This window comes from Spermophilus citellus, assembly GCF_964194105.1.
Source record: "Spermophilus citellus genome assembly, chromosome: 10".
Classification (NCBI taxonomy): Eukaryota; Metazoa; Chordata; class Mammalia; order Rodentia; family Sciuridae; genus Spermophilus; species Spermophilus citellus.
Genome location: NC_138197.1, coordinates 107,023,036 through 107,046,206, shown reverse-complemented (window position 1 = coordinate 107,046,206; position 23,171 = coordinate 107,023,036). Strand labels below are relative to the sequence as shown.

The following is a 23,171-nucleotide window of genomic DNA, read 5'->3' as shown; positions in this document are numbered from 1 at the left end:
ATTAGGCTTAAGTGGAAACCCTGCAGATTTAGAAAGAAGAGAAGCAGTGTTTGGAAAGAACTTTATACCTCCTAAAAAGCCAAAAACCTTTCTTCAATTAGTATGGGAAGCATTACAAGATGTCACTTTAATTATATTAGAAATCGCAGCCATAGTATCTTTGGGCCTTTCTTTTTATCAACCTCCAGAAGGAGATAATGCACGTAAGTAAATGTGGGTAGGGGATATGTGTGATTTCAGTTTACTTCCATTCATTTACTTAATATATAACTGTAGCCAGCCAACATTTATTAACTGTGTTATGTGCTAAGCCCTCTTCTGAATACTTTAAAAGTGGGTTATATTATTTCAGATAATTTTCACAATAACCCCAAGAGTTAGCGTCACCTGCATTTTACAGCAAGGCACAGAGGTTATTATATGTGAACATTTCACATGTATGACATTGTACTATCAGGGTTTTTAAGATCTTTAGGACATTATTCTATTATAAAATAATTCCAGTTTTTTTATTTTTGAATATTTTGAAACTATTGTTATGAAAGCAAAATTCTATTCCCAAATCCCATTACTTTTCAAGTTCTTAAAAATATTTTGTTATATCCATGTTAACGTATGTTGTTACATACATACCTTGTTTGCCATTATATAAATGTTTATTTTACAGATTGAACTTTCCTTATCTGAAATGCTTGGAACTGGAAATTTTGAATTTCAGACTTTTTTTGGATTTTAGAATATTCATAGATACATATTAGATACCTTGGGTAGGGGACCCAGGACTAAACAAATTTATTTGCATTTCATACGTACCTTTTATTCATAGCCCAATAGTGATTTTATATAATACTTAATAATTTTCTGCATGAAACAAAGTTTCATGATGTAGAATTTTCTACCTGTGGCACCATGTAATTGCTCAAAAGGTTTCAGATTTTAGATTTTGGAATTAGCAATGTTAGAGTTATAAAATGTATCCTGACCAATGGAGGAAATACACTGAAGAATGGGTGGATCTTCTTTAACTTGTCATTACAAATTATCTTGTTTGCTCCTGTCTTTTTATTACCTTTCATTTATCTTTTAAATTTCTTCTTTATATATCACAAGATGGATTTCACCAAATATTTTTGTTTGGGGAGTTTCATTCTTAGTACTTTCAAGCTATAGAGAGTTTAATAAATATTTGGTAATTCTAAAAGTTGGCTTATGTAATCACGTGTCATTCCTTTGAAGGTGTGCCTAGTGCTGATGCAAAAATTTATTTTTCTAAAAAAAAAAAAAAAAATCATCCAAGCACATAGTAAGCCCTTAACAAAGGTCATCCATCAGTATTAGTTACGACTGGAGTGCAGGAGCTAGCTAAAATGTTGCTGATAGACTCAAGCAAGGAAGATCTAATCTTCATGTTATTTATCCAGGAAGAAACTGAGGCTCAAAAATCTTAACTAGAATATATATGATCCATTCTTTTTTTGCTACCTTGATTCCCACCTGTCTTAAATCATCCATAAATGCTTATAAGTTTAAATTCATGAAAGGGAAATAAATGTGAATTGTGCCTGATTGTTAAAACCCTGGAATGCTTAGCCACTGAGCCACATTTCCAGCTCTTTTTTAGTTTATATATATATTTTTTATTTTGAGACAGAATCTCATTAAGTTGCTTAGGGCCTCACTAAATTGCTTAGGCTGACTTTGAGCCTAGAATCTTCCTACGTCTGCCTCCTAGGCCACCGGGATTACAGGCATGTGCCACTGTACCTGGCTAAAACATATTTTTTTCTTTTTGGAGAAAGTTGGTTACAGAATAAGCTCGTCTATCAGAGATCCATGTAGAGCAGCACTGTTGACATTTTGTGCCAGAAAATTTTTTGTTGCCATGTTCATTGTACCACCTTCCAGCTGAGGAAACCAAAAATGTGTCCACATTTTATTAGGTGTTCTGTAGGGGGCAAAATTGCCTCTGGTTGAAAACCACTGATGTAGATGAGATTTAGGCATTATTGAGCCAAATTATTTTTCTAACTTCATTTATTCTTATTAAATAAAGTTTACATATTTTTCTATTTAAAAAGTTAGGAGAAGAGATGGTTCAAATGAAAAAATGGAAAGAATTTTTCATGGAAGAAAATCCCACTTTCCAGAGATTTATGGTATACCATTTTTTAAGAATATTTCCTTCCAGATTTTAAAAGATGGGTTTTATGTCTGTGTGTGCTCATACATGTTGACTATGCATGCATAGATAGATGTGGGAGATGTGTAGATATGTCTGTTGATCTGAAAAGTGAGGTCATACCAGGTTTAGCAATGTAGAGTTGAATTTTTCAGTTTTCCATGTACCAACTGTCACTGTAGAATATTAGCAATTTGTATTTTAGAGTTGAGTGAGTTGGCAAATTTTCAAGAATATCTTTACTTTCAAATTTTGTTCAAAAGACTAAAAGAAAACTATAGAAAATGATTTTCAGTGGAGTAGAATTCATTACACAACAAGGTCTAGGGCAAATCTTTCTGGAATTCAAACTATTTCATTTATAGGATGTACTTGATGGGTCCTTCCCATATCTGTTACCAATGCTGGTATCAGAATCCATCTTAGAAGATAATCTAGAATTGTCAGTGTCATAAAGCCATTTTAAAAGCTCAGAATACACTGGAAGTTTTTACTAAAACATAAAGATATTTTTGCTCCATTCCATGTTGAAAAGTTAGTGTTTGCACTTTATGTTTTTAATATTTGTAAGAACACTGCATATATCTGCTTTCCAATTATGTTTTAACACTAAGCAGCAATAACTTGCTTAAAGAAAGGGCATATGTGTAAATCCCCAGTCATAGAACTTTAAATTATCAAAATTTCTTGCTAATGGTTGGCATGAAAATGTGCCCACACCATGTACAAACCTGTGATTGCTCATGTTTGCATACCAGTGGTTCTCGACATTTTGGTTTCAGGGCACGTTTGGATTCATGGTATTGAGGACTATAAAGAGCTTTTTATTATGTGATTTATTTATAGGTATATAGTGCTAAATAGAGAAATTTTAAAATGCTAATGTGTTCTCACAGGGTGGGGGCTTGGTAGCCATATAAGGTGATAGACATGTCAATTCACTCATTATGGTAACCATTTCAAAATGTAGATATGTATCAAAAGTATGCCTTAAATATATGAATTTTTGTCACTCATACCTCAGTAAAGCTGAAAAAATATTTATCAGTGCATTTTAAAATAAGCCTATTATAGTTAGTATAGATGAGTAGCATTTTGATAGAAACTAACTATCCTCATCACCTCCCCAAGTAATGAAATTTTTAAGGAAATAATGAAAAAGGTGATGGTGTTTTCCACTTCTGTGTCTGTATTTAATGTCTGGCTTAATTGAGAGCTGGGTTTTTCTATCTCCTTCTGAATTTAATGTGTCACATTATCTCATATAATGTTATCTTTGGAAAATTCTATTACACGTCAGTGAAAGATAAGGCAAATAATGTTTTAGTGTTACAAAGAGTGAAGATGAAAATTAGGTTATGCATATCAATATATACACAGGGAAACGCTTTGGTAAAATAGATTTTTGTTATTGTATTTGTACTTGAACTGAAAACATTAAAATACTTTTTTATGTGGCTGTAAACTAGTACTTTTGTAACTTTGAACATGGTGTTATTTTCTTTTTTTCTACAGCTCCTCTAAAAATTTGTAATAGTCAACAACAGGAAAAGGATTCAATTTCTAGAAATATTTTGCTACTATTTCAATATCATTCTGATCTTATCTGTATAATATAGAGGAGTGCCATATATGAAATGAAGTGTGTCATTAATTTGTTTCAAATTCTCTTTTGAACTATTCATTCATTTAGTGATAAATATGCATGTGAGTTTTAAAACTGAAAATTATGTAATTGTCATACATTTTCTTCTTCTTAGCCTCTGTTACATTGATCTTTAAAACGTTTTTGGTTAATTACTCTTATTAGTAAAAAGTTTGAGCACATGCCTCTATATTACTTATAAGTTTATGTACAACTATCTTTGTAATGTATTTTAAGCATATTCAAAAGTAGAAAATGAATAAAAAGGTTTAATTTTTTTAATAGCTGTAAAAAATTGTTAAGCCTAATTTGATCTAAGTTTGATTTACTTCTTAACTTGGTTTTATCTTTCATAGCTTAAAAGAAACATATATTTATTTACCCAAGTTGAAAAGTGTACTCACTTAATCATGATGCTCATTCTCAGTTCATCTATCAATTACATGAAATTTTTTGTTGAAGCATGACAGATTGCATCTTCTGATGTCAGTTGGTTCTTGCACATTATTATAAAATATTGTTTTTTGTGTTTTTAATAAACTATATAAAACCCACTTATTGCTTCACTTGGATAATATTTTAGCTGTGTTTTCAGGTTGATGAAAGTGTTCAGTGTGATGAAAGTGGCATTTCAGTGTTCGTCTGTTCTCAAATCCAGATTTGCTCTAATTCAGAGTGTTACTGTTAATCTCCTATCCTTTTGGTATGGAAAGGATGAAGAAGAGTTGTCCTTAAGCTTCCTATGTTTAAAAGAAATGTAAACAATAATTCTCTTAATTTGTTATTGTATACAATGACATGATCCTTCCTTAAGCTTGAAAATAATTAAAACATAAGTTGCAGTATTTGAGTTGACCATCGACTCTGTAGAAAAGTTGCTTTATACCATTAATGACTGAATCCTACTGATAGTTCTCAGGATACTTTTTGTGGATATTCATCTCTCTCTTCCATTTCATCCCCTGTTGATCTTATAATTATGTTGCCTTCTTCTTAAAACTGTCCCACTTGCGTTTCCCAAGATTAATCTTTAGTTAGCGTCCTCATACCCAGGATCTCTTCTTCAGTCTCTGCACACAGTTCTGGAGCTTATTCATTGCTAGTGTCACTTATTTACTTATTCTTCTGTATCATTTTTCCTCTGCTTTGTTTGTCCAACCAGTGACTTTCAGGCATTTCAGTTCAGTGGAAAATAACATTTACATAGCAACCCAGAAGAATATATCCCGTCAGGTGATATATATAAACAGCCAGAGTAAAGCTTCAAGAAATAATACTTAAAACTCTTCCTACATCGTCCTTATTTTTTTGTTTCATTTTTCAAAGTATTGCTTGTGGGCCACTGAATTGATTTTAGACTCACAAGTACATTATAGCAGAAAGCCCAAAAACCATCATTCCATTTTTCTTCACTGTATTGACCCCCACGGTTTTGGGGTTTTTTAGGTTTCCATCCCCATTCTTTTCTGAACTCTTTTTCTGACTTACAGCAATTGTACTGACTTTAATCTGTCATTGAAATCCTCTTCCCTTGAGTCTATATGGCTGGTTCCCTGTTAACATTTGACTCCTAGCCCAAATGTCACAGACACCTCAGTGGGGCTTCCTTAGTTCATACTGCCTCTATTAACCCTCCTCATTTCATAGCACATCAGCATGTTTTATTTTCTTTGTGGCACTACAGATCTCTGAAGTTAATTGTTTGTTTCTTCATTATTTGAATTTGTTATATACCATTCCTACCTACTGGTCTGCATGTGAAATCCATGAGCTCATATGTTTTACTTACTTCTCTATCTCGATCTTCTAAGATAGTGTCTGGCACCTAGTAGGTTCTTGTACAGTTGAATAAGAAGTAGCACTTTGCACTTTTTTTTTTTTTTAAACAAATTGAAGGTTTGCGGCAACCCTATGTCCACCAAGTTACTTGGGTATTGGCATGTACTCACTAATGTCTCTGGTCACGTTCTTCTGGGTCCCATTTGGTAATTCTCACAGTATTTTTAACTTTTTCATCATCTTATATCTATTGTGGTGATATGTTATCAGCGATCTTTGATGTTACTAATTGTGCTTGTTTGGGGGCACAACAAACCACAGCCATGTAGGACAAGTGAACTTAGTTGAAAAATGTTGGGTTCTGATTACACCAGTGGACCATGCCCCCATTTTTCTTTCCTTCAGGCCTTCTTATTCTCTGAGGCAATAATACTGAAATAAAACCAACTAATTCTTCTACAATGTCATATAAATATCAGGTGAAAGAGTAGCATGTCTCCAATTTCCAGTCAAAATCTAGAATTGACTAAGTTTACTGAGGAAGGCATTTGAAAACAAAGATAGACTGAAAACTAGTTCTTTTTTGCCAAACGGCCAAGTTGTAAATGCAAAGGAAAAGCTCTTAGGACAACTTAAAAGTGCTACTTCAATGAACATACATCGATAAGAAAGTGAAATAGTCTATTGCTAATAGGGAGAAAATATATACGTGGTCTAGATAGAGGATCACAACATTTCTGTAAGCCAGCGTCTAATCTAGAGTAGGGTGCTAATTGATTTCAATTCCATGAAGGCTTAAAGAAGTGAGGAAACTGCAGAAGATAAATTTGAAGACAGCAGCAGTGGGTTCATGAGGTTTAAGTAAAGAACTCTTTTGGGAACATGTAAATGCAAGGTGAAGCAGTAATTGCTGATATAAGCTGCAATAATTTGTGTAGAAGATGTAGCTATAATGATTGATGAAGGTGGTTACACTAGACTACAGATTTTCATTGTATGTGAAACAGCCTTATCTTAGAAAAAGATGCCATCTAGGACTTCCATAACTAGAGAAAAGTCAATACCTGGCTTCAAAGTACAGGCTCACTTTCTGTTATCAGCTGATGCAGCTTGTGACTTGAAGTTGAAGCTAATGCTTATTTGCCCATTTCAAAAATCCTTAAGAATTATACTAAATCTTTGCCTAAATGGCAGAACATCTATTTATAAAATGATTCTTGAATATCTTAAGACCACGGTGGAGACTCACTGCTGGGGGGGGGGGCGGGGATTCTTCAAAATATCATTACTAACTAACCATGAATCTGGGCACCTAAGAGCTCTGATCAAGATGTACAACAAAATTAATGTTGTTTTAACATCTGCTAACATAACAGATGTAATTGTTGATTATTCTACAACCCATGAATAATTTTTACCTTCAAATCTCATTTACGAAATACATTTAATAAGGCTATCGCCACCATAGATAATGATCCCTTTGGAACTGGATCGAGTAAATAGGTGACTTATTTCCTAAAGATTTTCAGTTTATGTCGAGACCATTGAAGACATTGATGATTCATTGGAAGAACTCAAAATATCAGAATTAATAATGGGTTGGAAGTGAATTCTATCATGAATGATGTTGAGGGGTTCACAGCTTCAGTGGAGAAAATAACTGCAGATGTGGTGGAAACAGAAGGAGACCTAGAATTTGATATGGGCCCTGAAGATGTGACTGAATTGTTGCACTTTTGTGACAAAACTTGAATGGACCAGGAGTTTCTTGTAGATGAGCAAAGAAAGTGATTTCTTGAGATGAAATATACTTCTGATGAAGATGCTGTAAACACTGTTGAAATGATAAGGGATTTAGGATATTATGTAGACTTAATTGATAAAGCAGGAGTAGGATTTGAAAGGATTGACTCCAATTTTGAAAGATCTGTAGGCAAGATACACTTTAACATCATCAAGTGCTGAAGAGAAGTCTTTCATGAATTGATGTGGCAAATCTCATCATTGCCTTATTTTTAAGAAAGCTCAACTACTGCTTCATCCTCCATCAACCACCACCTGATCATTCAGTAACCATAAACATCAAGGCAAGACCCTCTACCAACACAATGTTATGACTTGCTGAGGGCTCAGATGATTGTTAGCATTTTTTGACAGTATTTTTAATTAAGTATTTGTTTTTTAGACACACAACTGTTGCATACTTACTAGTCTTCAGTTCAGTATAGACATATATGCACTGGGAAACCAAAAAAAAAAAAATTGTGTGACTCACATTTTTGCAATGTTCATTTTATTGCAGTGGTCTAGAATTGAAACTGTGACATGATCTTCAGCGTGTTTTCTTCTAGTACCCTGGACCATCTCCCCATCCTTCTGTTGAAAATCTCAGGGACAGGGAACTTGAAATTGACACAGTAAACATTCTTGAATTTGTAGATACTTGGAGTTCACAGGGTGTCTAAAACTATAAGTAGAATTGATTAAATAAAAAATTAATACATGAAAACATTGTTTAGACATATATATAGTCATCCATTCAAAATTTTTTTTTTTTTTGATAAGCATTTTCTTTCTTCCCATTAGTTTGTGGAGAAGTTTCTGTTGGGGAGGAAGAAGGTGAAGGTGAAACTGGTTGGATTGAAGGAGCTGCAATCCTCTTGTCAGTGGTGTGTGTGGTATTAGTTACAGCTTTCAATGACTGGAGTAAGGAGAAACAGTTCAGAGGTTTGCAGAGTCGAATTGAACAAGAACAGAAGTTCACCGTCATCAGGGGTGGGCAGGTCATTCAGATACCTGTGGCTGACATTACTGTTGGAGATATTGCTCAAGTGAAATATGGTAAGTATGAAGGAGTAACACATATGACTCTAAATGTAAAATTTATTATAATCTTGTTTCTGGTTCAACATGTCACTACTTTTTGTTTTAGGCGATCTTCTTCCAGCTGATGGCATACTTATTCAAGGCAATGATCTTAAAATTGATGAAAGCTCCTTGACTGGTGAATCTGATCATGTTAAGAAGTCTTTAGATAAGGATCCCTTACTTCTATCAGGTATGAAATTTTTAAATAAATTTTGATCTTTTCCCTCCCCCACAGTTATGTACCATTGTTAGCAGTTTCTTTCACTTAAGAGTCCATGATGTGAAGAGGAATCGGTATTTTATACTAGCTTACCCTTAAAATTCTTAGAGACTATTTTTTTTTTTTTTTTTTTTTTTGTAAAATGACAGAGACATTACAGGTCTGTATCCAGAGCTATATTTTACAAATGAGGTATCTGAGTCCATAAAAACAAGAAATTTGAAAGCTAGTTAATGTTAATGTCTAATGATAAAACTAAAATATAATGATATTTATTGAATTGGTTTTGTTCTGTTATCACCTTTATTCTTAAGGCTTGTTGAAGTATAAAATTAAAGAAGGTTTAAAGCAAATTAATGAGAACTCTGTGATGGTGTACTAAGGACAGGTGTTTTGTTTACCTAATCTAACTCATTCTTTTAACTGGTGAAGAATGAGTCTGAAATGTAAACCATTTATCCAAGATTTGTATGACTAGCTAACAGTAAATACAGGAGTAGCATTCATATATTCCAGTCAGGAATTTGTACATGTTTAAGACTTGGAGAAAAGAAGGATTTGTATAGGTAAGGGTACCATTTGAGAGGGAGAGGTGGAGGCCATAGCCTAAGTGTGATAACTTGAACTGAGGTTAGTTGGAAATGAAATGGCAAGGATGATGCAAAAAAAAAAAAAAAAAATCACAAGCTGGGGCTGGGGATGTAGCACGCTCACCTGGCATGTGTGCGGCCCGGGTTCGATCCTCAGCACCACATACAAACAAGGATGTTGTATCTGCCGAAAACTAAAATAAATATTAAAAAATTCTCATTCTCTCTCTCTCTCCCTCTCTCTCTCTCTCTCTCTCAAAAAAAAAAAAAAAATCACAAGCTGCCTTCTGATATGCAGAATGAGAAGCTGAAGTATCAGAAATGGATGCTAATTTGTTAAGTCGGATTGCTAAGATACTTATTCTTAATTGTCCAGTATTCTCTAAAGAATTTAAGAAACTGTCACAAATATATTTATTAGGTTGAATTTGTATAGAGTTTGGGAGAAGCCAATTGTTGCCTGTTTGTCTTCTACTATTACTATCAAATTTTAGTGGAATGCTAACATTTTATGCATTGTCAGAAGATTTATGCTGATTTAAATATCTAATAACTTGGGAACTGTAAATTTTAATCCTTTTCTGTGAGTTTTATATTTTAATTAGTTGAACATGATTTCACTAAAACTGAAGTCAAACCTATGATATCTGCAAGGGTAAGTTAAGTTAGAACCAGAACTTCAGAGCAGAACCTAAGTTTAACTACTGCCTTTTTAAGATTTGTGAATGTGTGATGAAAAAAAACTTATTATAAGGCTCTGGGCTGTAGCTCAGTGGCAGAGTGCTTGCCTAGCATGTGTGAGGCACTGGGTTTGATCCTTAGCACCACATAAAAATAAACAAATAAAATAAAGGCATGCTGTCCATCCACAACTACAAAAAAAAAATTTTAAACACTTATAAAAAGAATTATGGTAATTACATGTATATATGCTGAAGAACCTTGCTATAAAAAAAATCAGAGTAATTGCATAAATATACACCATTTACAAAAAAAACCCTGAGACCTATATACCTTTAGCATTCCACTTAGGATATGCCACTTAGGATACTCATCCTGTTTGATTTTTTTATTTGTAGTGGTGTACTTGTAATTCATACCAAATAGAAAATTTTTGATATGTAATCTATTTAAGTAATACATATTCATTTTACTGATTCTTTGCATACTTCTGAAAAACTATAGTTAATATTAATCACACAAAATCTATAACCTTGCCAAAGGGAAAGGAAGGTGTCTAATCATACCTTACCACCACAGGCTGACTGGGCCATGTTATTTGGCAAACTGAGCTAGTCTCCTGTTGCCTTGTACTATATATACTTCATGGACTTTTATGTACATCTAGCTTATTTACATAGTACTTAGCTGTTCAGGTTGATTTCCTTTAACTGAACTTTGCTCCTTTTCTATTTTAACAAGAGATGACTGGTGAGCTTAATGTAGACTCAGGTTCCTAACACAAGTATATCAGAAAAACTATAAATTTTCCATGTTTAAGAAAAGACTGAAATAACTTTGTAGAGTCCTTTATCACAGTATGGGTGGGAAAGTTTTTCTGCATTTATTTCCGTATTCTAAAAATGTACTAAAAAACATGACATGCATTTATTTTTAAATTTACTCTCATGATGCCATCTCTCATTGCTGTTCTTGGCTTCTTAAATTTAGATTTTTAAAAGCAGTATTCAGTCAGTGGTGGGATATGACCTGAACAAAAATTGTTTACTTTGTCTGAGCACATTAAATGCCAACATCTAATCAGACTGTAAGGAGGAACAGAGCATAAAAACTGAAATCTTCAAAGCCAGAATTGTTAAAAGAAACCAATTGTCCTTTATACATGACATTATTATCTTGAATTTCATTTCTTGTTCTTTTGCATTTTCACTGGCAAAGTAAAATATAGATTTTTAGTAGAATGTAGATTTTTGAAAGCAAGAAAACTTTAGTTTTTATATTTTCAACATTCATATTAGACAAGTTACTCAGTAATTAATAGCTAAATATACATCTTTATGTGCTAGAATTAAATACATACGCTTTATGAGTAAATACCTGCGAACACTGGTTTGGTATATAAGATGATGGTAGATGCTGCAGACCCTGCCCTCCAGAAGGATTTGAACTGATAAAATGCAAATAAGCAATACGTGTAAATAAGATTTATTGAATGTGAATTTTTGAAGCCTGTTTGAAATTGGTAAAAAGATTAAAATAGCCAGACATGTGGCATATACCTATAATCCCAGTGACTCGTGAGCCTGAGTCAGGAAGATCACAAATTCAAGGCCAACCTCAACAACTTAAAGAGACTGTGTCTCAAAATCAAATTAAAAGGACTGGGGGCGTGGATCAGTGGCAGAGGGCCTCTAGGTTCAATCCCTAGTACAGATTTAAAAAAAAAAAAAAAAAAGGATTGGAATAGTAAAATGGGAAGTCTTTTAATGAGTAAGGAACGACGCAGAAATAGGCATGTACAAGTTGGAAAACTATAAATATGCATCATTGTTATAAAAGGAAGATAACCTTTGTCCTTTGACAGAGCTGGATTGGATCTTTGCCTTACCACCTGATAATTATATAACCTTGGGCAAGTTTCTAGAAAATAAGAAAAATAATGCTTTTCTGACTATAAGAGTGGTGTGAGGGGAATAATCTGAATTCAGTTTTCCTATCTCTGCTCCCTTGCTTTCTGTAATGGAATTTTATGTTAGAATGGTGGGTGAGAAAGTTTGAAGGTTGGATATTCTCAAGTTATTGAACTTAATTCAGTAAGAAATGTAGTGTCATAAAGTTTTGAGGCATGAGCATATGATGAAATCAGATTATAAGAATATAAAAACACATTTCAGGATGAGCTGGAAAGTCAGAGATTAGCTAGGGGGCTATTTTTGCAATCTAGGCAGTCTGAACTGAGTCTCTAGGGGTAGATAAAGGTTATAGGGTTGGGTGTGAGAAATTCGACATTCATTGCAGTGGAATTCTTTTTGGATATAAGCACATTTCTTTATAAACAATGTATTTCTCAAAGTATTCCTCACACTTTATGTTATTATTAATAATAATAAGCATTCATTGAACCCTTGACATATATAGGCTTGTTTGAGAAATATAGATCTTATTATATGTCTGTGAAGTGTTAAGTATTTTTATTTGCATTTTATGGATGAGGAAGTGAGATACTGTAATTTGCCCTGTATCACGTGTTGATAGAGTGAGCTTTGAACACAAATGATTCTTTAGGTTAAAATCTTATGCACAAGAATTTAGATTTATTTAATGTCTTAATCGGTTTGTTTTATTAATATTGATACTCAGGATATTAAGGATAAGTATTACTAAAGCTTCAATTTGATGGTAGGAGAGAAATGTATTATAATTTTTATAAAGTTTTTTGTTGTTGTAGGTACTCATGTGATGGAAGGCTCTGGAAGAATGGTAGTTACTGCTGTAGGTGTCAATTCTCAAACTGGAATTATCTTTACCTTACTTGGAGCTGGAGGTGAAGAGGAAGAGAAGAAAGATGAGAAGAAAAAGGAAAAGAAAAGTAAGAATAGCAATTTGTTCTTAAATTACTATTTAGAAATACAGCAGCAGGATCATAAGAACTTCCATAGAAATAGACTTCTTTCTTGAGATTCTGATATGGAAAATTCTACAGAAATTCAGTTACCTAATATTATACTTCCAAGTACTAGTATTAAAGGAGAGAATTTTTCTTTTAAACTTAATAGTCCATTCAGAGACCTTTCATGGCTAAAGATAAAACTCAAAGGAAAAAATAGTCCATCCAAATATTAAACATTGCCTGCTAAGCAGGCACTCTTCTACTGAGCTATGCCTCCAGCTCCTTGCAGCAGTGTTGAATATCTGGGTGGATTTTTTTTCCTTTGAGTTTTATCTTTAGCCATGAAATCCTTATTTCAAACAAAAATGTATTTGGAAACTTTTGCAAGTGAGGGAGGCAAGCCTCTAGATTTCTCTTACTCTGTTCCTCAAGACCTCAGTGAACCTCCATACGTTTCTGAAGACTGAGCATAGTATAGTTTGAAAATCAGTGGTGATGATGATTAAGTGCTTTGCATGCTCCCTCTCTTAGATTCTCACAGCCATGTGAGGTAAAGACGGTTGTTATTCTTACTAATGAGACTTATAGAGATTGTGTAAACTTGTTCCAGGTCAGAGCATTAGTAAGAGACAGATCCAGCCTTCTCCATTCTGCTCCATATTAATATACAAGACTTAGAAGTCACTGGATCCTATTTAAAAAAAAAAATGTTTACATTATTACTTTATTCTTATTGATTCCACAGTATCTTTTCTAATGAGTACCCTTTTTTCCCTAAGATTCCTAGGAATTACTGTCTGCCTCTTTGGTTTTTTTCTTTCCCCCTTCATAAAACAGGACATTTTTCCTTCTGTGGACTTATAACTCTTCTCCCATTCTCTTGACTACTTTGGCGACTAACTCAAAAGCAGTCCAGTGTGAACTGTCTCAGTTTCCTCAGCAGCCAGGATGTGGCTGGCTGGTCTCTCCAGACTTAAACTCATTGAAAGTAGCTAGGTATTCTCTTACTATCTCCTCATCTGTCCTGAGCTTCTGTTCCTTCCTGACCATATTTGTTCCATGTTTTCCAGTTTGAAGATAGTTCTGTTTGATAGAGAAGGTGGAAGAAAATAGGTTGAATGCTTCTCCCTTATCATTTTAAGATATTGCCTGCTTCAAACCAAAAACTCATCCCCTACATGATTACTTTTACTTCAGATAGCTCATTTTTCTGTGTTCCCTAAATCCAAGGTAGTTTGGGGAATCACCTTCACTGTAAGTCTGACTTATTCTGTACATTCATATTCTGGTTTTGCTATATTTCCTCTCCTGTCTTGTATCCATGCCTTTTTTGTTTTCATTCCTACCAAAGCTCTCCTATGTGCCTGTTGTCTTTTTATAACATTCTTCCCTCCCTCTTTATCCCAGCCCTTTTCTGCTTTCTTAAGGTTATTCCTGTATTTAGTTTGAAAATCTCTTGTACCATATTTGGGTTTATTACAGCTGATAAAAGACTGAAGCCTTATGAAAAAAATCAAACAATTATAGATGCCCTAAATTATTTTGGACTATTCCCCTATGGTAAAACCTAGGGAGTAATTGATACAGCAGGTAATTGTAAACTAAATGTTTTCTAATCTGTGACACACACACATACCCCATTGTGTAACAGTTCTGTTATAGAAATGTGAACTACCTTTGCATAATTTAGCAGGGCTGTATTCATTTCTTTTGGAAAGCTTTAATTCCCATTTTGTTCCTACAGATAAGAAACAAGATGGAGCTATTGAGAATCGCAACAAAGGTAAATTGAAGAAGATAAAAGTACAGTTAGCTTGTTTTCATTATATCCAGAAATAGCTCTACTGTATATTATATCCATCCAAAATTAGGATACATGTGGCAGGGAACATCAACAATGTTTATTAACTTGGATTAACCTCTCTTCCTGCTAGTGCCTTAGTCATGTTGTCTCTATGATGCTAAGAAGATTTTAATTATGATTTGTGGTAGTAAGCTTATGTAGGTAACTTTCTACATAAGCATTTCAAATATTTTAACATACCTGAAATCTTGTTTCTTTTATAGCTGGTGGCATATGTGCATAAGAAACAATGTATAATGTGAATATTAATATATGCATATTTTTCTATATGTGTGGTCATAATGTTCTGTTAATCTGAGAGGCATTTATAGACTTTGGAGTTACCTAAAAATAATTATAATAATAAATTATTTAGTATTCCTTTAGTTCTTAGCCTAAGGACCCTGTGATCATTTTTATCCCCATCACATAGTATGACATTCTCAAATCTGATATAGTTTTATACCCTAATGTCACTGTTGTGTTATTCTTTGTATGTGAGCACATAAACACAGACATAGCTGAATGTTTTTACCTCTTCTGTTTTCTAAGAATCTGATTTTTTAAATAAATTGCTTCAAAATATTAATAGTAATAGGTGCCTTTAAGATGCAGTGAAATTATGTTGCTTGCAAATGTAGCTAAAGCCCAGGATGGTGCAGCCATGGAGATGCAGCCTTTAAAGAGTGAAGAAGGTGGAGATGGTGATGAAAAAGACAAAAAGAAAGCAAATTTGCCAAAAAAGGAAAAATCTGTTTTACAAGGGAAACTTACAAAACTGGCTGTCCAGATTGGGAAAGCAGGTAAGATGTATAGAAGAAAATGGTGTTTGTTTTAAAATGCGCACTTTCTGCTCAGAAAGTATCAGTTGATGCAGATAAGGCTGAAAATTGTTGCTTTGTGAGTGTAAGGGAAATTAAAAATAGTTTTTTATTTTTAGCCACAATGTACCAGGCCCTTTGAGTTACTATAGATACTCAGAATAGCATTGCAGCTTACATAAAGGGAATCGTCCTTCATCATTTAGCTAGTAAGTGATCAGGTTAAAATCTGTGTCTAAATTTGCCCAGTTTATAAGCCATACACTCATCTCTAAATTTCTCCAAATTTTGGGGGGTAGTGTGGTAGTAGAGAGAAAGCTTGCTATGAAGTTGTTCAACAGATTATCTAACTATAAAAAAAAATTTATCACACACTTTGTTCATACTTTTATGGGCTACCTATGAAAAATTTGTGTTTCTTTAAACATTATAATTTAGCCAAGCCCAATAGAATTTTTGTAGTGAGGCAGAAGATACTGACTTTCTTCACTAGAAAACATCATTAATAGAACCCTTCTTTAAGAAAAAAAGCAGAGCTTTTAAAAGATAGAGCATGCCCCAGCATTATCACCTTTTTAAAGAATACTTTTTGGATTAATCCTCATACTCATTATTAAAATCACTTAAATTGCATCACTCTATTGCTTCCAGGAGAATGTTGGGTAAAGTTTTTTCTTCTTTTTTTTTTTTAATTTATTTTTTAGGTGTAGATGGACACAACACAATGCCTTTATTTTATTTTTTTTATGTGGTGCTGAGGATCGAACCCGGATCCCACCCGTGCTAGGCGAGCACTACTGCTGAGCCACAATCCCAGCCCAAGTTTTTTCTTCTATCCCCAATAAGTTTATTATCTAGTAAAAAATATTTGTTTTTATAATATGTAGCTAAATCATAATACTGACTCCTTTAGTGTTTTTCCAAGTCAGTGAAGCAGCAAGAATAACCAAAAATAAATTGAGAAATAATAATTCAGATTGTGTGTGTGTGTGTGTGTGTGTGTGTGTGTGTGTGTGTGTGTGTACACATATACATGCATGTTTGTTTCAACCATAGTGTTTATTTCCAAGTTTCCCAGTTGATCAGATTCTTACTGGCTTCTATTTCAGTGTTAGACAAATTGCCTCTTGAATTTGTAAAGCTCCAGCTTATACTAAGGATCTAATATTTTCTTGTCATTAACTATTAATTTGTCTCTAGTATTTTCTTGTCATTAACTATTATTTTGTCTCAGCCTTAGTAGAAGGCAAAGGATACAGTTAAGTCTAAGAATTGTAAATACATTTTTCCCAGTCCTCCTAGAGTCAGGGCTATACCTGGAAGCAGAAATTAAATCTGACAATGTTAAGTGATGAGTTAGGTGCAAAAAGGAGGTAACAGTTTTTCAGAAATGAAAATAAATATTATTGAGTCAGTTATTTCTTTACAGTAGCTAATATATAACTGGCAGTGGTAGTGTCTGGAATATTTAAATAATTGCATATTTCTCTTTTTTTTGTATCCTGAAAGGTTTGTTGATGTCTGCCATCACAGTTATCATTCTAGTATTATATTTTGTAATTGATACCTTCTGGGTTCAGAAGAGACCTTGGCTTGCTGAATGCACACCGATTTACATACAATATTTTGTGAAGTTCTTCATTATTGGGGTTACAGTTTTAGTGGTTGCAGTGCCAGAAGGTCTTCCACTTGCAGTCACTATCTCACTGGCTTATTCAGTCAAGGTTAGTACAAAATAGTTAGTTGATGTATTATGTTTAAAACTTCAGCTGGTTTGGAAAATGTACATCCAGTTTCTCTTTTCTGGTTCTGAAAATGGAGGATCTCTGTAAGTGTACATTGTTTTCTTTAGAAATGCAGTCACTGATTGTACCCGCCCTTAGCTGAGTATTTCTTTTCATAGAGACCTTATACATGTGGAAGGCATCGTTGATACAGTATTAAGCACAACTCTGCTAGGCCAAGTTCTAACCTAAATTTCATTATGTTAGAGTTATGGTCATGTCACATCACCTCCTCTTTCCTACCTGTAAAATTAAGGTAAGGATGTTTATTGTTCTCCTGTGGCACAAAAGCAAAGAGGGTTCAGTAAGGTTCAACTTTTTGAGGCCTTCTTTCTTCCACTCATCCATTCCCATAATTGCCCCACAATCTGGTCTTCAGATTTGTAGGCAGATTGATGTTTCCAAAAAATAATTCAGATTTTATCATTTCCTTATGTAAAACCATAGGACTCTTTACTGTGGTCAATATGGCCCTTGCTGACTTAGGGCTCATATGTTCAACTCTCCCTCCGGCCCAGCCTTTCTGCTGGCTTTGAAACATTCCAACTGTGATCTGGTTTTACAGGTTTAAAAAAGAAAAAAGAATGCTGCTCTCATAAATTTTGAAATGTTAATTAGCAGTTCTCCTTAAATAACACTGCTAACAGTGAGAAATATAAAGTAATTAGTCATAGTTTCTGCTCCAGCACTCTTGTCTTCAACTATTCCAAAGGGTTTTACAGTAGATAGGCCTGACAAGATAAGAATGTTTTTTGCTTATTGTTTTGAGTTTATTTTCAAAGTGATGGTAAAATACAACATAATCATTTATTTGTCCTTTTAAAAATATTTTTAAATAATTAGAAATAATTGAAGTAAATACAAGTTTTAGGCACATTGATTAGTCATTGTCAATACTATAATTAGTTCATTTTGAGTAGTCATTAATGATATTAATTTTTCAATTCATGAGAAAGATATAAGCAGATTGATTTATATTTGTTGAATAGAAAATGAATGAGAGCATTTTAAACATTTTAAATGATGTTTTTAAGCCTTTGTTAAATGTTTAGCCCTGATGTTACCAATTACTGTTCTTTTTACTACATTATAATCTTCATGGATCTTCTTTTAGTGTTTTGCAAAATTAAACACTTTAATCTTTAAATGTGCAGTTCTCAAGTAATTGGGAAGAACACATTTCTCTTCCCCATATTTATTTCTTCACCGAACTGATTTTCTGTAGCATCTTGCATGTTGATAGTCACAAGGGGGAAAAAACAACTTTGTAAAAGAACTCTGTTCTTTTTAACCCATTCTACATGTGTTGAAAGCTAATCATAAAGTATATTTAAATGCCCTTTGAAACAGTCATGAAAACTTTTGGCTTCTTGGTTTCTTTTCTAGTTGTAAATGAGAGAAAGTGATGAAACACATTTTGATCCTTAGTATAAAACTATCAAGTCTTCCAGCATATGGAATAGATAAAAATGATCCAATTGTGGTTTTGATATATTAACTTAGTCTATCAAGTTAGAGAAAAAAAGAAAGAAGCAACTGCATACTCACAAGCTCTTTGTTTATCTTAATGAATCAACATTTTCCTTGGTGATTGATTAAAACAGCAGTCTTTTATTTTAAACTTAATAAGGAGACTTCATCCATATTATCTTAGAGTACTCTGAAAACCACTGTACCTGTACATATTGTCATTGCTTTTATAATGTGAAGACATTTTCCTGAGCTTGTTGGAGGTGTGTAGTCACTGTGAGTTGCATATAGGTATGGGTATCCATATTCATTTATTAGATTATATTATGCACAGAAAAGTGAAACCATGAGAATCTAGTAGTTTATTTGAATAGTCAAATGTACTATTATTCTTCCAGTATTAAATTGGTACTCTTTACAATGTGTTTATGTAAGGTAGAGAGTTTTAATGCTGATTTTTGTCAATTTACTATAATGATATGATAGGTTTTATATGTAGTTTAACTCTTTTTTTTTGTTACTGTAGAAAATGATGAAAGATAATAACTTAGTAAGGCATCTGGATGCGTGTGAAACCATGGGAAATGCTACAGCCATTTGTTCAGATAAAACAGGAACATTGACAATGAACAGAATGACAGTTGTTCAAGCTTATATAAATGAAAAACATTATAAAAAGGTTCCTGAACCAGAAGCTATTCCACCAAATATTTTGTCCTATCTTGTAACAGGAATTTCAGTCAATTGTGCTTATACATCAAAAATATTGGTAAGGTTTCTTTAATAATTATTATATATGTGAACATTAATACTTAAATCTGTAATGATTAGACTGCATGTAATCTTTCAGATCTATAATTTGAACTGCATAGTGTTAGGTTTTTAAAAGACATCCATATAATAATATATGTTTCTTTTGATATAGTTTGTATTATAAGTAAGATTTGTTAATCAACATACACATTCTATTTACTTATGTGTTTTTTCTTTTTCTTTCATTCTTTCTTTTCTTTCTTGGCACTAGGGAGTATTTAGAAATCTCAAGTCTTAGAATCAGAATACCAGAACATGTTCTTAATTTTAAATTCTTATTAAGCTCATTTGGGGAAAGACCAGATTGTAGAAAGTCAGCTGTCAGTTTTCAGAGATAATTTTGAAGACAAATTTCAATTGAAAATGACATGTTTTTTATAAATGCCTGCAGTATGCCCTGTTTCTCAGTAGTCCCTATCTTTAAAGTTGTCTGTAGACTTACAGCCAATAAAGTTATAGGCTTGTGCCACCTTGGAATAAAATATTTTCAACTTTGCAGATTCCAAACATTTATTATAGAAAGCATAAAGTTTATGTTCAACTTTATATATACTAATGATTTGTGCATATAAACCGTAAACAAAATAATATTGCAAATGGTTTATATTGTGAAAAGTGACTTGAATTGGATGAGTGGACTGCAAAGTTATGGGATCTTGGTTCTGAATCCCTTTTTGTCTTTTACTAGCTGAAAGTCTGAGCTTTTGCTTTAATTATTAAAAAAAGATAATCACATCTGCCTTTAATATTGTTGTGGTGATTATATAAGAAAATGTTTGAGACGGTATTATGGGGGAAAAAAGAAACTTCTTAACGCACTTAAGGCAATAGTACCTTATTTTAAGATGTAAAAATCGGTAATGTCGATTTTACTTTGAATTATTAAGTAAAAGTCAATTAAAACAGGAAGAGAAAAAGGAGTTATAATTAATTCCCATTGTGCATCAAGAAACAACTATAAACTTTACATATTTATTTTGTTTAATTCTTGGGTCATGAGTGCTCCTGTTTTACAGATGCTGAAGCCAAGGACCAGAAATTGCATAACTTGCCAGAAGTTTACATAGCTAGTGCCTAGCAATTGGAACTCATGTCATTCTGTCTTACTTCAAGCTCCTTTCTACCTTGCCATTCTATGTTGTTTTAAATATTGATACTAACAGACATTTTCAATATAATTTTACTTTAGAATGTCACATTCTATTTTACACTATAAATTTAAGTTTTCATAGGGAAATACAGTGATACTAGCTTCTAATCCTTTTTCTCTTAAAGCCACCAGAGAAAGAGGGTGGATTACCTCGTCATGTTGGTAATAAAACTGAATGTGCCTTATTGGGACTTCTCTTGGATTTAAAACGGGATTATCAGGATGTTAGAAATGAAATACCAGAAGAAGCACTGTACAAAGTCTATACCTTCAATTCTGTCAGGAAGTCCATGAGTACTGTCCTGAAAAATTCAGATGGAAGTTTTCGAATATTCAGCAAGGGTGCATCTGAGATAATTCTGAAAAAGTAAGTAAAATGCTTAGATGAATAAGCTTCTGCCTATCCTTGCTTTATAGAAAACCTTCTCTGTTGTTTTTCTTATGGTTTTCTTTTTGTAAGTATCAGGCACTTGATGGAATCTTAGAGCCCTTTAGCTTACTTTATGTTATCCAGATACTTAACACTGTGGTGTTCTGCCATTTTCACACTCTAGTTTCTCTTATTTCTTACTATTTTGCTGTAGGGAAATTAAGCCTATTGTGTTCAGTCTGGTAAATTTAATAAAGGAAACTTTAATGTTTGGTCTTAGATATGTTGATTCTATTGTTTTATAAGATCATGAAAATTTCCCTTTTATATCACAGTGACCTTTATCTTTTACTGTTGCAATGTCATATTTAAATATCTCATTCATTTTGTGTAGTAATCTTGTTTCTTACTGTTCTTTTATAGACCAGAAGCTTTCATTTTGACATTTCATATTTTCTTATAATTTCCCTAATGTTTATCTATTACTACAGGTGTTGAAATTAATTTTGGCTTCTTATATTCCAATAGAGACTGTTTAAAAAAAAATTTTTTTTTGAAAATTGTAATTCATTTGAAATCACAGCATTTAAAATATTGCTATTTCTAATTTGCTTGTATTTGGGTTATAATCCACTTTTATCTTAGCAAACACTTGGCAGATTGTAGTCTAAAGGGTCTGAAAAAAGTATATAAATAAATAACTGAAAGAACGGTATATGATAAATGAATGAAAATTTCAAGATGAGAGATGTGGCATTTAAGATAGGTTTTGGTGTGAAGTAACAACATCTATGTAAAGGAAGCCACAGCAGAGGAAAGACAATGAGAATATGCCAAGGATATTAAGGGAATACCTAGCTGTGTAGCTCAGCAGAAGAGTGGGATGATCTTTTGGCACACTGACCACACGAAGCTTTGTTCCCTCCATGGTATGCTTAGTTATTCGATTTCAGTGTGAAGGGTTAGAAATCTCATTCCTAGCTTGCTTAGTAGTAGATAAATGGTAAAGGAGAGATTTTTAAATCAGAACTAACCAGATTTTGATCCTTCCTTTACAACTAATTAGCTTTGGAATCTAGGTCAGATTTTCCTCTTACCTTCCACTTTCCTACATTGGAAAAAGGGATGATGACCACCAACTCTGTGACAGTAAAGTAAAAAAATACAAATAAAATGTCTGTTGGGGAGCATAATGTATAGTGAGTGTACACTATAAAAGTTCCCACAGCAATGTTTACATTTTGTTAGAGACTTATATGTTAGGCTGAGCAGTTAAAACTTAATTAGGCCAGATAATGCAACTGAAGTTTTTTCTCATTAAATAGTAGAATCATCAAACCTGTGATTGAAAATAATTCTTCCATCAAAGGATAAGGTGGGCTGGGGGGAAAGAATGGACTGGAGACAGATACCAGTGAAGGGCTATTGGTATTGTAATAGCTCTAGCTAGAAGAGGCACAAGAGCATGGTAGCAAGTGGAATAGAAAGGAGCAGACATTTAGACTATTCAGAAGAAAGATATGTAGGACTTAGAAGCTGATATTACCTAGAGGATGAGGAAGTAAGTGAAATTTAGACTTATCTCAGAGTAGTTTGGGTAATGTTGATCCTATTACATAGGCAGTGAGGTGGTGACTTCCAGCCCTCCATGCATTAAGCTTAAAGTATTGACATAACATCTGGATGTGATAGAAAGTTTCAGAAAATATGGATTTGGGAAACACCTCCATAGAAGCAGGATGAAGTGGCACCACTAAGGGAGACAGGTATAAAGAGGTGTTCTGATCTTACTACCCAATTAAAAAAAAAAAAAAAAAAAAAGATTGTACTTAGTTTCACTGAAAATGAAACTATTTTGGCATTCTCATTCATATTCTCTCCCTCTCCCTCTCCCTCCCTCCCTCTCTCTCTCTCTCTCTCTCTCTCTCTCTCTCTCTCTCTTTCTATTCCCCTCCCCCCTCCTCAGTGGAATGCTTATTTGCTTATTTTAACAGTAGGACTTTGTTTTCTTTTATGGTTAAAACAATATAGGTGAAGAAACAGCCTCTCAGGTAAGGGATTGAATGAA

General features: G+C 33.3%; 1 protein-coding gene across 7 annotated transcripts in view; it reads left to right on the top strand.

The window, feature by feature from the left end:
* ATP2B1 (ATPase plasma membrane Ca2+ transporting 1) overlaps positions 1-23,171 on the top strand; it is a 105,125-nt gene that overhangs the window by 58,046 nt on the left and 23,908 nt on the right. For all 7 annotated transcript variants that reach the window (XM_081309480.1, XM_081309482.1, XM_081309479.1 and 4 more), the window contains 9 exons: positions 6-203; positions 8,190-8,444; positions 8,536-8,661; positions 12,691-12,831; positions 14,597-14,635; positions 15,337-15,498; positions 17,026-17,240; positions 19,297-19,539; positions 20,859-21,100. In XM_081309480.1, the coding sequence (XP_081165606.1) occupies positions 6-203; positions 8,190-8,444; positions 8,536-8,661; positions 12,691-12,831; positions 14,597-14,635; positions 15,337-15,498; positions 17,026-17,240; positions 19,297-19,539; positions 20,859-21,100 (1,621 nt within the window). The remainder of the gene's footprint in view (positions 1-5; positions 204-8,189; positions 8,445-8,535; positions 8,662-12,690; positions 12,832-14,596; positions 14,636-15,336; positions 15,499-17,025; positions 17,241-19,296; positions 19,540-20,858; positions 21,101-23,171) is intronic.